At 39.1% G+C, this 15,302-nt stretch overlaps 1 protein-coding gene across 1 annotated transcript in view; it reads right to left on the minus strand.

Moving 5' to 3' along the window:
* Positions 1-13,732, minus strand: part of LOC127796751 (uncharacterized) — a 33,140-nt gene extending 19,408 nt beyond the window's left edge. Inside the window, exons 1-6 of the mRNA XM_052329113.1 lie at positions 13,386-13,732; positions 11,656-11,759; positions 11,436-11,522; positions 11,246-11,321; positions 11,068-11,142; positions 10,903-10,956 (exon numbers count right to left, since the gene is read on the minus strand). Coding sequence (XP_052185073.1) covers positions 10,903-10,956; positions 11,068-11,142; positions 11,246-11,321; positions 11,436-11,522; positions 11,656-11,759; positions 13,386-13,424 — 435 coding nt within the window. The 5' untranslated portion in view covers positions 13,425-13,732. The remainder of the gene's footprint in view (positions 1-10,902; positions 10,957-11,067; positions 11,143-11,245; positions 11,322-11,435; positions 11,523-11,655; positions 11,760-13,385) is intronic.
* Between the last annotated feature and the right edge of the window lie 1,570 nt (positions 13,733-15,302).

Below are 15,302 nucleotides of genomic sequence, written 5' to 3' on the forward strand. Positions count from 1 at the left end.
GCCTTATCCAAGATAGAATATTATCAAAGAATTCCATATCTCTCTCTCTCTCTCTCTCTCTCTCTCTCTCTCTCCCCCCTATAATTCTCCTCAATTTCTTGCCCAATTCTCACCAAACCAATGAGAATTCCTCTTTAGATTTAGAGGTCTGACAATTTGGTATCAAAGCTCCTCCTTGGCCGACAAAGCTTCCAGGACCCCAGTGGCAGACAGAACAAGGATGAAGAACTTTGAGGCCCAACTACAGTAGTTTAGCTCTACTATTTACGACCTACAAAGTAGAGTGGAACAGTTAGGGGTTGGGTCCAATCGAAATCATGAAGTGATCATTTCCTTAGACAGGATGGAGAACTAGATGGAAGGATTGGAGAGGAAGGTGGATGGTGCGATCAACCAGATGCACACTGAAATTAGTTGTGTTGAATTGGGAGCACTGGAAATACTCAATCTTGCCAATACATAGCCACACGCACATAGAGTTTATCCCACAACAAAAAATTAATAGGAACAGAAATGAAAGATAGAGTACGAACATACAAATCACACGATGAACACAGCATTTTTATCCTAGTTCAGATCACAATCGCGATCCTACATCCAGTCTTAGTCCCGAGAGCAAATCCACCAAAAGTCTTTTAAGAACCAGTACGAGAACCCTCACACGAGTACAATCGCTTTATGAGATTACAAAGACTATCTTGAAATCTAGCTTTTCTCTCACTTTACAACACCCGCTCGCATAGAAGAACATGAATGATCGATCGTGACTGCCCCCCACTATGCCTCTTATTTATAGACAACCAGGGCGGGTATTACAAGGTTTAAACTAGACTACACAAAGTTTAATATACCCCTCATACATACAACATAAGTTAGACTCTATCTAACTTAGTTTATGTCTGCCGCTAGGATTATTCTTTAATTCTCCTGATTTCTTCAACTACTCCAAGGCGACTAGATGCAAAGCATAACAATTCTCCACCATTTTGCATGAGTGATGCTTGAAACCGATTCCATCAACCTGCTCTTCTTTAGGATTTGCATAAGAAAACTAATCATTCACAAACAAGAACCTGCAAAAGCCTTAACAATGGTGCAATTTAGATATAGGGACTGCCTTAGTGAACATATCAGCTGCATTTTCTTCCCATGCAACCTTAATCAGATTTATTTCCTCTCTTAGGTACTTATTTGATAAAATGGTACCTTACATCAATATGTTTTGTTCTCTCATGGTGAGCTTGATTCTTAGCTAAGTGTATAGCACTTTGGCTATCACACTTTAGGGTAGCCTTAACATTTTTCCCTAGTAATTCACTCACTAATCATTTCAACCATAAGGCCTCTTTTATAGCTTCAGTAACAGCTATACACTCAACCTCGGTGGTTGAAAAAGTCACCATAGATTGTAGATTAGATTTCCAGCTAATGGTTGAGTTCCATAGCTTTAAAACATACCTTGTAGATGATCTTCTTTTGTCCAAATTTGCTACATAATCAGCATCAATAAACCCCTAGAATGTGACTCTTCTTCTACACTAGCTCCACCATAAACTAAAGTCATATTGATTGATTCTTTAACATATCTAAAAATCCAGTTAACAACAACCCAATGATCCTTTCCCAGATTAGCCATGAAAGTACTTGTTACACTCATAGCATGAGCTAAATCTGGCATACTGCATACCATACAATACATAAGACTTCCTACAGCACTTGAATAAAGGATCTGGTTCATTTCTCTAATGCTATCTTCATCACTTGGGGATTGCATATGAGATATGTTATTTGAGTTTTGCATTTAAGTGGCTAAATAATCTAGAAGATCTCGGTCATGTTAGATTATTTTTCGGCAATAGCCAATTGGGAATAAAAGTCTAATTTGCATGTATTTAAGTGAGGGGTAGATAGGGTATTTTATTTCGGGTTCTCTCTCTCTTGTAACTACTGCCTCTTATGTCTATAAATAGAAGGCGATAGGTAGACTGTCAAATGATTGAAAATCTGATCATTCTCATTGAGTCGAGTAATGTACAACATAGAGAAAAGTTTGAGAGAAAGCTTTGTAATCTGCAGTGAGGGTTCTCGAATGTATCAGTGAGGGTTGTGGGGATGTGCAAGTGATAGATTGTACTATTCTTCATCAAGATTATAGTGGATTGCTCTCTTTTAAAGGCTGGTTGTAGGACTGATGTAAATCAGTCCGAACCAGGATAACTTTTTGCACCTGTTGTTTGGTTTGATGTTTCTTAATCTCTTTTGATGTTCTTACATTTCTAGTTTACATTTTCTGTTGTGGATGTTTTCTCAAGGGAGGGTGTGAGAATTGACAAGAACCGATCCTTTTGTGCTCCTAATTTCTAACATATTGGTATCAGAGCCAAGGACAGTTCAAGAAACTGTCAAGAACCTAGTTTTCTTTAGGAATCTTTCCTGCCATGGCTTCCACATTTAGTGCCGCTAGGTATGAGGTTGAAAGATTTGATAGCACAAATGACTTTGGGCTTTGGAGGTTAAAAATGTGAGCCTTGTTGGGTAACTTAGGGTTAGAAGAGGCTCTTGATGGGGAGTCTAAAATGCCTAAGGAATACCCGGATGACAAGAAAAAGGATATCTTGAAGAGGGCTTACAATACACTGATTTTAAGCCTAGGAGACAAGGTCCTTAGGGAAGTGTCAAAATTGAAATCTGCAACTGAGATATGGCTTAGGTTAGAGAGTTTGTATATGACAAAAAACCTATCAAGTAGGTTGTTCTTGAAGGCAAAATTCTTTACCTTTTAGATGCAAGAAGGGCAGAATTTGCATAGTCACATCACATAGATGAGTTTAATAAGTTGTGCCCTGACTTAGAAAATATATAAGTAAACTATGATGATGAGGATAAAGCCCTTGTGTTATTTCATTCCTTATTTAAGTCATATGAAACTTTTGTGGATATCCTAAAACATGGTAGGGATACATTAACCTTAGAGGATGTTATAGGAACCCTAAACTCTAAGGAGTTACAGCAGAAAATTGATGGAAAGGCTGATGGTGATGTTTTGACAGCAAGGAGCAGACCTGAGAAAAGAGAATTTAAATTAAAAGGGAAGTTTAGATCCAAGTCTAAGAATGATAAGAAACAGTTTAAATGTTTTCATTGCCATGAAGAAGGGCATATGAAGAAGGATTGCCCAAATAGAAATAAAGAAACCCAAGAGAAAACCAACCCCGAATGTTCAAACACCATGCGTGGCTTTGGCTATGAGAGTGCGGATGTCCTATAGTTTTTCTAGGTATGCAGGTAAAGTAGCATAGGTCCTAGGTTTAGGGTGTACTTCTCATAGGAAATGGGTATTTACCCATATAGACATGGTGGAGGGGGAAATGGTTTGTCTAGGCAACAATTAAGGTCAAGGGAATTGGACATGGTAGAGAATAGGAAGCATGGTGGAGCTGTTCCAGATTATTAGAAGCTGTAAAAATATGTCCCTATTTAAAAAGAAAGTCTAATGTCCTTAGGAAGAATTAGATAGAAAGGGTTTCTCCTATAAATGAGAATTGGAATCCTAAGAAGTTGCAAGGATCTCTTAGAGAGATGGTAGCAACCCTCAAGAATAGAGGTTATATGGTGCATGCTTGCAGGTTCTGTGGATAAGCTGCAGCCACTAAGGATAGCCTGTGATAAGTTAGGTTAGGGCATTTCTTGAGGATGGCTCACAATGGTGAGCAAGGACTAGGAAAGGTATCTAAGGCTAGGGATATTAGGGGAGGGGAAAATTTGCAGGTGTATAGGAATAAAAACCATGTAGTTTGACCAGGTCTCCAGATGTAGAAGTCTCCAAAATCAGTAAAGCCCATTAGAGATCAGTCTCTAGGATCTAGGGGGACCTATCTAGGCCTTGTCTCGTGGTGGATGTAGGTGAGGTGAACCTAGTGGAGATGGTGTGTCCCTAAGAAATTCCCCCAAGTGTATATGAGCTTGCTGAAATTAAAAATAAGCTTGCTGGTAATTGCTTTTGGTATGAAAAGTTAGGTGGAGTAGAGTTATGGAATAGGTATGCCTAGGTCTTCTAAAGCTAGGGTTCTTACCTATGTAGAAAAACTCTACCAATAGGACATAAAATTAGCCGATGCTAAGGGCAAGGGATGGAATCTGGAATGCTGTGTAAAGAAAAACAGCAAGGAGAATCCTTTGGGAATGTCCCAAACTAACCCATGAACCAGAGTATAGCAATAGGGAAATCTGGAAAATGTTTTGGTCATATTCATTGTGTAAGCTTGGGCTGGATTGTGAGAGGGAGGAAGTTAGTGTTTAAGATAGCCTTGGCTCTTGCAGTGAGGGTCCTTGTGATCAGTGAAGGGGAAATGGTGTGTGCAAGTGTGTCCTTGTATGTTGTAGCCATTATTGATCAAAAGTCCAGATTAAGCAAGGAAAAGGGAAGGAGAATCATCTTGTAGGAAATGAGCAGGGAACAAAAGGTTTAGAGTGCTGCCTAGGATGGGTAGTGATAGGTCTTAAGTTAGGTTCCAGTAAGGTATGGAAATTTGGGTTTATAAGATGCTTATGCACTGTCTTGAGTGCTAAGGATAGGCTGGGATATAGAGCCCCTTGTATAAGAAAGAGGGTTGCACTCATGTCCAAATGAATGGCATGGAGCCATGTAAATTTGGGGAGAGTCTTGGACTTAGGTGGAAGATCCCTTAGGTTAAATGGGTGAAGTGCTGTGTAAGTGTCTATTTGTAAGTTAAGGAAATGCTGGGGATGGGAAAGCCTAGGGAAAAAGGCTAGGAAAATGGCCATCAGGTATATCATCTCATAAAGGCTTAACTTTGGATCAAATAGGTGCCTCAACCAGCTAATTATCCATGAGGAAACTAAGGGAAAAGTAATCTTATAGTGTAGCCAAGGGATAATAGGCTAGAGGGAAAGGTAAGCAAGGATTGGTTGCTTAGAAGGTCTCTCTAGGTGTGATTATAATCCCCTAGGTAAGATATAAGATTGTGATAGTCCAAGGGGTAAATTAAGCGCATGGGGAAGCTGTGTCAATTTCAATGATATACCTAGGAAAAGTAAGGCAGCTTCATTGATAGTTATCCAATGGGAATCTCAAGGTGTAGCTGAGGTGGTAGTTCAGTGTTTGAGATTGTTGGAAAGAGGAGAAGCTGGAAAGATAAGGCATAGAGGTTGGAATAGGAATAGGACAGCTCATGGCAGCCTAGGAGTACCCAAATCTTAAGCATACCTTTGTTAAGCTGGAAATAGAGGAGAGTTAAGAAAAGAGGTCGAGCAGTCCTTTGAGCTTTTTTTTAAAGCAAACATTAGAAGAAGAACAGTGGTAAAGCCTAAAGACCGATTTTGGGAGCTAGGAGGAAGTCTAGCAATGTTAAGTTCAATTCCAGGAGAGGTTCACTGGTGTTGAAATGCTGTGTGAAAAGTTTGGACACTTTGGGATTAAATGAATAACACTAACTATGAATTTGGTTTATGGTGGAGTGTTCGTAGACACCATGGAGAGACCAATCATATTGGTGTTAGGAATGTATTCATTAGGGAAATCCTTGCGAAGGAGGATCAATCCTAATAAGAGTTGCAAGGAGTAGTAATGCAACTAGAAGTATTATCCAAGGGGTTCCATTGTTGAAATTTACAGCAGGGTTTTATTCTTAATGTTTGTCGTTTGTTTTGAAGTGATCAGGTTGTAGCAGTCCAGATGATGAGCAGCTTGATGAAGGCAGATTACAGGCAGACACTCAAAGCAAAATGGTGGAGAATTGTTATTTGAGTTTTGCATTTGAGTGGCTGAATAATCTAGAAGATCTCGGTCATGTTAGATTATTTTTCGGCAATAGCCAATTAGGAATAAAAGTCTAATTTGCATGTATTTAAGTGAGGGGTAGATCCATTTTATTCCGGGTTCTCTCTCTCTCTTGTAACTACCGCCTCCTATGTCTATAAATAGAAGGCGATAGGTAGACTGTCGAATGACTGAAAATCGGATCATTCTCATTGAGTCAAGTACTGTACTGTTAGAGAAAAGTTTGAGAGAAAGCTTTGTAATCTGCAGTGAGGGTTCTCGAGTGTATCAGTGAGGGTTGTGGGGATGTGCAAGTGATAGATTGTACTATTCTTCATCAAGATTATAGTGGATTGCTCTCTTTTAAAGGCTGGATGTAGGACTGATGTAAATCAGTCCGAACCAGGATAACTTCTTGCACCTGTTGTTTGGTTTGATGTTTCTTACTTAATCTCTTTTACTGTTCTTGCATTTCCAGTTTACATTTTCTGTTGTGGATGTTTTCTCGGGTGAGGGTGTGAGAATTGGCAAGAACCGATCCTTTTGTGCTCCTAATTTCTAACAAGATAACTTGAAATGCTGAGCAAAAGAAACATTTACTTTGCATCAAGCATATGGAATTTCCTAATTAGCTTCTCAAGATAGGACTTTTGAGATAGCTGGACCAATCTTTGATGTCTATTCCTTGATATTTCTATTCGTAAAATCTTCTTAGCCTCTCCTAACTCCTTCATTTCAAAGGCTGATTTTAGCTTCAGCTTTAAACTTTGAATTTCTCCATCTGATTGACTTGCAATCAGCATGTCATCAACATAAAGGAGGCCCTAATGAAAAAGCAGAGGCTGTAGGCAAGGGGGATAAGTTCTAGTGCCCTACAGCAAGGAGGAAAAGGGTATGGCAAGGAGGTCATTAAATTCAACCAAGGTTCTAGGGGCCTGACAGTTCTGACCACCATCACTCCTATGCAGTCACAGGGAAGAAAACTTATGGAACAGAGTAGGCAAACCGAATTATGCTTCCGGTTCGGGGAAAAATATTCCCCTGGTCATCAATGCAAGAGACAGCTACTTTTGTTGGAAGGGGAAGAAGAAGAAATGGAAGTAAGGTAGGAGGTGCCAGTGTTTCAAAGTGACTTGGAAGCTGAGGATAATGGAGAAATCTCCCTTCAGGCACTTAAGGGGCTGACTAATAGTAAGATAATCAAGGTGAAAGGGAGGATACGTGACTACAAATTGATGGTCTTAATTGATAGTGGAAGTACCCACAGTTTTTTGGATGAGGCCACAACTAAGAGAGCAGGCTGTTAACTAACCAGCACTCAGCCCCTATCAATAACCGTGGCCAATGGTAACAAGGTGATGAGCAAATCTGCATGTGTTGGGTTTTATTGGGAGATAAAAGGAGAGGAGTTTGAGGCTGACTTGAGAATGTTAAAGTTAGGAATGTGGCATCGTATTGGGGGTGGACTGGATAAAAAATGTGAGCCCCATAATCTTTGATTTCAACAAGATGGAGGTGACTTTTGAGAAGGATGGCAAGAAGATGACCCTTACCAGCAGCTTGGAAACGGGTACATGCAAGATGATCATGAGAAAGAGGTTACAAAAGATGCTCAAGAACAAGTTGTCCCAAGTGGCATAGCTGTTCTCTCCTCAGGCCATGGAGTATTCAAAGGAGAACGAGGAACAAGGAGGAGAACTCATGCTGCCAGTCAATAGCCCACTTCAACCCATCTTAAAGGTACAAGAGCTTGATTCTCTAAACATGATGTTAGTTGAGTTTGGGGACTTATTTATAGAGCCCGATTCCCTACCACCTCAAAGATCTCTTGACCATTCCATTCCACTCAAACCCAACAATGAACCTGTCAACATAAGATCCCACCAATATCCCCCAATTAAAAAGACTGAAATTGAGAAAATGGTCAAGGAAATGCTCCAAAAATCCATCATCAGACCTAGCCTCAGCCCTTTTGCATCACCTATGTTGCTTGTTAAAAAGGACGGTTCCTAGTGATTCTATGTTGATAATCGTCAACTCAACGCATGATAGTCAAGAACAACTTCCCTATTCCCAACATAGATGATCTATTGGACGAATTAAGGAATGCCAAGATAATCACCAAATTAGACCTTCAATTGGGTTACCATTAGATTAGAATGAGACCCAAGGCTAAAGATATACCCAAAACTGCATTTAGAACACACCATGGGCATTTTGAATTCACTGTGATGCCCTTTGGCCTCACTAATGGCCCAGCCACGTTCCAAGCCCTAATGAACCAAATATTTGCTCCTTATCTTTGAGAATTCATCCTAGTCTTTTTTTTTTTACAATATCCTAGTATATAGCCCTTCTTTTTCCAAATATATTGATCACCTAAGAGTTACATTTGAAGTCCTTAAACTCAACCGATTATATGTTAGAAGGTCATAGTGTTCCTTGCCCAAGGGCAAGTTGAATACCTAGGGCACATCATCTCCAGTTCAGGGGTTAGCACAGATCCAAAGAAGGTGGTTGCCATGACTTCTTGGCCAGGACCTACCACTATCAAAGCCCTAAGGGGATTCCTTGGACTCACAAGCTACTATAAAAGATTTGTGAAGGATTATGGGATAATTAGTAAGCCACTCACTAAGCTGTTAAAGGAGAGTGTTCATTGGAATCCCAAGGCCGAAGAAGCCTTTATACAGTTAAAAAGAGCAATGGAAGGGGTTCCTAAATTGGCCCTGCCAAACTTCAATAAACCATTTGTGCTGGAAACTAATGCTAGTGACATGGGGATAGGGGTTGTCTTAATGCAAGAGGGCAGACCATTGGCATTCATTAGTCAAGCATCAGCCCCTAGGCACCAAGGTTTGAGTACTTATGATAAAGAGCTGCTGGCAGTGTTGACTGCTGTGGAGAAATGGAGGTATTACCTAGAGGGGAATCAGTTTATAATAAAGATTGATCACGAGAGCTTAAAATTTTTACTACAATAAAAGCTACACACACAATTGCCAAGGAAAGGGATGACCAAGCTCATGGGGTTAGATTATATCATACAATACAAGACGGGGAAGGAGAATATTGCAGCTGATGCCTTGTCCTGTTGTTTTGAAGAGAGAGAATCTACCACCATTACTTCGGTTATTCCTAATTGGTATTAGGAAATATCAGCAAGTTATGAAACGGATGAGTGGGCTAAGGGGCTGTTAGAGCAATTGATTATTGACCCTTCTAGCAGACAAGGATTCACACTAACTAATGGGCTACTAAGGTACCGTGGCAAGCTGGTAATTGGAGGGTGCGATCAACTCAAAAAGCAGGATCTTGTAATCCTTGCATGGATCCCCTTTGGGAGGACATTCAGGCATGCAGAGCACCTACCACAAGGTAAAACAAATTTTCTATTGGCCTAGGATAAAGCAATTTGTGATGGAATTTGTGAAGACTTGTGATGTGCGTAAGAGATGAAAGCATGAGACGGTAACAACCATTGGCCACCCATGACCAAGCATGGAGTAGCATATCAATGGATTTTATCGAATGGTTACCTAGGTGTGAAGGGAAGGACTGCATACTGGTGGTAGTTGATCAGTTCACAAAGTTTGCCCACTTCCTTGGTCTCTCCCACCCCTTCACAACTCAAGAGGTGGCTCGAATTTTCCTAGACCAAGTGGTAAAATTACATGGGGTATCGCAGAATATAATATCTGATAGGGACAAGCTGTTTACTAGCCTGCTATGGAGAGAACTGTTGAGATCTTTGGGGGTCAAGCTTCACATGTTCACTGCTTATCACCCCCAAATAGATGGACAAATGGAGAGAGTTAACAAATGCCTTCAGACCTATCTACGCTGCCTCTGTTTCCTACAACCCAAGGGTAGGCACAAGTGGCTCTCATTGGCTCAATGGTGGTACAACTCCTGCCACCATAGTTCTATAAAAATGTCACCCTTCGAGGCAATATATGGATACAAACCCCCACTCCTACCAGACATCATTGGCCCAACCACGATAGCAGCAGTTGATACTTACCTGCAGCAGAGACAACAGGTCTTACAGTCACCGAAGGAGGAGTTGTCTACTGTCCAAAATCGCATGAAGCAATTTGCAGATAGGAGGAGGACTAAAAGGGAGTTCTAGTCTATTTAAAGCTAAGGCACGCTCATCAAAGGCCCTTTCCCAAGGGCAAGTCAGGCCCAAGTTTTATGGCCCACTCCCCATTACAGCCAGATTTGGGACGATTGCCTACCAACTTCAATTACCGGTTGATTGCCAAATTCATCCAGTTTTTCATGTGTCCATGCTCAAGATGTCAGTAGGCATACAACAAGCCAGCCCATCCTTACCTTCCTTTATTAAAGACACCAATCTTATTGAGGAACCAGTGGCTATAGTCAACCAGAGGATTATCTACAAGCAAGGGCCCCCCCTAACTCAAGTGTTGGTGAGAGGGTCCCACCTCTACCGAGATAACAACACTTGGGAGTACTTACCAAACCTTCTCAAATAGTTTCCTCGGGCAGCCCAGCTTCTCAGCATTTCTTGAGGATAAGAAAGCTTTTAAGGGAGGAGGAATTGTCATGTACCTAGGGCTAAGAAGGGTTGTACTGTGGTTGTTAGGGAAGTGAGGGGTTGTACCTTGGTGGTTATAACAAAATTGTTCTAGAAGATGCCAGGTCATTGTACTAAGGGAATCAATTAGTTACAGTTGTGCTGTAATTAGTATATACGGCTGGATTCAGCCTTATCCAAGGCATTGAATATTATCAAAGAATTCCATATTTCCTTCTCTCTCTCTCTCTCTCTCTCTCTCAATCTTCGTTGTTTCTTCTATCTCCCTCCTATAATTCTCCTCAATTTCTCCCCCAATTTCTTGCCCAATTCTCACCGAACCAATGATAATTCCTTGTCACATTTAGAGGTCTGACAGGGGTGAACATGGATAACCAATAATGGGGAAAAAAAAACATATTAACTTAGCAGCAATATGATGAAGCCAAAATTAAAAATTGCATCACAATATTGAGCGATAATCACTAAAAACCAACAAAATGAATAATGTTAACATACAATATGAAGATTTGCAACCCAAAAAATATAGTGCAAAAACTAATTTGAAAGGTTTACTCACTTGCACATAATTCATAAGTGGGACTGTCCTGCGCAACATCAGGCATATGACAACCTATAATGAGACAAAATAAATCAAATTAATGGCTTTAACCAATTCAAAAATTGAACAAACACTGACCAAGAATCATGATAAGTGGGAGCTTGTCAGGTGACTAAGTTATACCTTGCTGAAACACCCAGCCAGTAAGGGACTATGTGGACGGTTTGGTTCCAAGAATGAGAAAAGCAAATTCATTAGCTGCAAGTATACCAACATATGATATTAGAATAATAAACTTGTAGGGATAAAAACTTTGGAAAAAGCTATGAAGTTCACTTGTTTGTATAAAGTAAGCTCAAACCTCCTCTTCCTCAACCAAGGTCTTCAGAATAACATCAATCTCACATGTAAATATTTCACAGGCTATGAATGGGAACCTATACAACAGAATCAATCCCAAAAACAATAATTTATTTAAGTAGAAAAAAGTACAGGATAAAAAAAGGAGAAACAGAGAAACACTACTATTCCATCATATCAAAGTAACATACTTGAAGGTACGTTTGCTTTCAGCATCCTCTGGAGGCTCTTCAACAATATACCGCAATAATTGCTCCACCTGGTCCCTGACACGCAAACTGAGAAAAAAATTCACTTCTTACGTATCTCAAAGAATCATTAGTGAGAAAATCTAACTTTAAATCATGAATACTGACTTTTTCAGAGATGGAATATGACAATTAGTAAGTTGAATACAAAGTAAATAATTACAAATTAATGAGGCGGCTGTTTAAGGCTTTGCATTCTTGTATTATCTCTTCTTCATCCAGAAGCTCTTCCAATGTAAAATTCTCCTTATCCAGTACTGATTCAACCTGAACAGAAACCAGCAAGAAAACATGACAAAAACAAGCAGTCAGGTATGAAAGGGAAAAAAAAAAAGTAAAAAAGGAGGTCAACATATCAAGAAGGTGAGCTTAGAACATAGCAAGCATCATGCTGTAGCTAAAAACTAAAAGAGAAGAAATAAAATAAAATATCATGGTCAAAAGTGACAATTAGAGAGCTTGCCCACAAATCATATGGTGAAAAATACATCTATAAAGTAAATATGTGACAGGTTGAAGGCTAAAACAAGCAGATGCAAAAATTCCAATTAAATTAAAAAACCTAATCAGAACTCTTTCTAGAAAAAATGTCAATGTAGCAAAAATTGGTAATTATGTGCTGTACGTCAGAGGTAAAAAGCTTAATACCTATAGCAAATAAAAGCCAGGAATTTGAAAGCTTTGTTGTCTGTCAAGAAAAGCATGAAGATGTACACAGATATATAATCTCTTTCAAATCTTCAAATCTGAAATCTAAGAATTGTGAAAACAGGTACTTAGAAAATTATTCAACTTGGTCAAGCTGCGGTCTCCAAGATAAAGTACCAACATTCTCCTGGGGCTGCTGCAGTGGGATGAGAAAAAAGAAATGTGACTACAGTAGGGTGATTCAACACATCTATATTCTACTACCTCTGTTTTCTTATTGAGAAAATATAGGCTTCTGAATTTAATTAGGGCTCAGTTTTTTTTTGTTTTTCTTTTTTTTTTTTTTTTACTTCACTGGAAATTTTTGTGACGTTTTATGTTGAGATATTAATTCGGAAAAATCTTTCAGGTATTAAATCCTTAACAAGATATTGGGTGAAATAATTCATTGACACGTACCACATAGTAATTTAATGGTCAAGCCCCATGACCACCTCATCTCTCTTGTTAGCTTCTGTTTCGAATAGACAATTCTGTTGGTTTTGTTTCAGGCTGCCATACCGTGATGGTAAACATGGGATGTTGTTCTTTAAAGATATTTGTTTTGGTATTTGACAAATAGCTTCATGTAGTCATATCAAGTAGTTCAAAACTTCTTCTATGAACATTCAGGTTTTACTCAAACAAAAGAAAATTAAGGATAACAAGCTCCAAAATAAAACAAGTTTGGGCTCAACCAAGCGAAGGAGCACAATCTGAAAAAGTATTTCAAGTTAACGCCTCATTAAGTGAATTCTCATCAACTTACACCTATGTATTTAAGCATAACAGGGAAGGACAGTAGCAAGATTTTTCATAAACACAATCGCAAAAAACACGCATCTCCAGCAGGGGAGAAAAAGAGAAGAGAGAAAGCTAAAAAGGTGCATTTCTTTTGTAATAATTGTGACAAAGGTAAACTCGTTACGTCAGTAAATCGATTATCGCAATTCTCCTCAACGAGGCAACTAGCTCAGCTCGATCCGTTACAGACAAACACCAATAAAGTAATGTAGTTCACGAACAACAACCACACAAATACCAAACTAGATCACAATTGTCATTCAAAGAGAAACAATGATACATTCAAATGAATAAAAACCTCGAAGTTGTCAATCCAATTGAAGTTTCCGATCTCACGTCTAACAAAACAGTACAAAAGAAAGCCGCTGCGTGATCAGCGTGCTGAACTAGGGAATCACTTACAGGTGAGGCGGCAGACAGAGCTGTGAGTTTCCAGAACATATCGACTATGAGCGAGGTTCGAGCAAGAGAGAAGAGTTCTTCAGATCTGTAAACCCTAGGTCGAATGAGTATGGAAGAAGAACAGAGCTGGATAGGGGAGACGCGATTCAGCAGCTAGAAGTGTTGTTGAGATTTTTGAACCAGAAACCCTAGTTTCCGGATAGATCAAAGGCGAGAAGAGAACGCCGAGAGAAGAACAGAGGGGGAAGGGGGGAGGGGTGGAATAATGGAAATGGAAATGGCAACGGGCAACTGGGAAAAGGGCAGCGAGAAAGTACAAAATGAAAGTCGGGGGGATTTCACATTTCACAGCACAATGAAAGGTACTACCATGGTGTTGCCTGTACGCATGCTAGTGCTTTCGCGTCTTGTACGTCAACGGTGATGATGTGTGGGTACTGTTCGATGGTGAATGATGAATTTGGTTTGACTGATATTTTTTTGTCTCATTTCCTAGCATTTTAAAAAAAAAAAAAATCAATTTGGCGGATGGATATTTCATATTTGGTATTTATTTTCTGCCCATTTCCTGTTTCCTTTTTTATTTTATTTTCTTGTTCGCTTTATCACTTTGTTTTAATAGTTTTTTCATAAAACTAAAAATATGAGGTATGTGGCGTGACATTCACATTTAATTTTGGATGAAGTTGAAGTTGATGATTTGATTTGAGGGGCTTCCAGTTCCCCCATTTTCTTTTCAGGAAAAATAAAATATTGTTAAAAAGTTATTACTCAAAAAGGGGGGGGGTAGGGCTTTACAAGATTCACTTCTATCAACGGGTCTTACTAAAATTAATTAATATTTGTTGTAAGCATGTGGATCTCTTTTAAGTCTCGTCAATATTTGCTTACCTGATCTGGCATTGTGTTTATTTTTTTTAAAAAAAATAAAATTTGGAGGCGACATATAATGCTCCTTCAAAACTTTTGAATTGTTGGGTAATAGATTACTAAAATGCCCCCCCCCCCCCCCCCCCCCCCCCCCGCGAAGGTACTTAAATATAAAAAAATAAGTAAAATATTTTAAAGCTTGAGTCAGTATTATGTATAAGAACATAAAAAATAATTTACCTAGAAAAAGGTTAATAAATATTTTTTTTTTTTTTTGCTTTAGGAGTAAAATTAAAATTTTAGTATAAATTCAGTTTTCTTTTTTTTCAATAGTTTTTGAAAAGAATAAGAATATGAATATAGAATTTTGGGCAAACTGCAAGGGAAAATGCATTGAAATCGATATGGGACAGACTGCTCATTTTAATTAGTCAACTGAAATCTTCAATAATTCTATCATCATTTTATTAAAAAAATTAAAAGATTAGAGACGATCAGTTTTGTATCGTTTCTGTTTTGTAGGGAAAAGGTTCTTAAAACTTCAAGGTGCGTTTGGTCTTGCGATCGCACCACGCGCTACTTCAAACATTGTGCTGTCTCACCTTGTACGCTAAGCTAAACGGGCCCAAGTCCCATCTGCTCACGTGCTCAACTGGTGGTTTCCTTGTATCCGGAATAAACAAGGTGGATAGAACAGTGCGATCCGCGCCGTCAGCCTTTTCATCGTTGGCTTTCCGCCAGTGCTTTCGGCTTTAGCACTATACAATCCTGACATTGCTGCAAGTTTTTCTATGGTGGCTCCATAGACGGGGCCTAGGGGGGGTAACCCAGCTCCAACTGAGCTAAACACTGCCACATCTATGTTGTTAATGTCAAGATGCTGCAAAATTGCGAAACCCCATCAACACAATAGTGCGTTAGATTTTTATCCATAGATTTATAGTTATAATTAATGTAGTTCTTTGTATTATTATTATGATAATCTATATTTTCATGAATTCAGCAGAGAATCAAAAACCTAAATAAGTGAAGTTGAGCCATCAGAAA

This window comes from Diospyros lotus, chromosome 3 (assembly GCF_014633365.1).
Source record: "Diospyros lotus cultivar Yz01 chromosome 3, ASM1463336v1, whole genome shotgun sequence".
Taxonomy (NCBI): Eukaryota; Viridiplantae; Streptophyta; class Magnoliopsida; order Ericales; family Ebenaceae; genus Diospyros; species Diospyros lotus.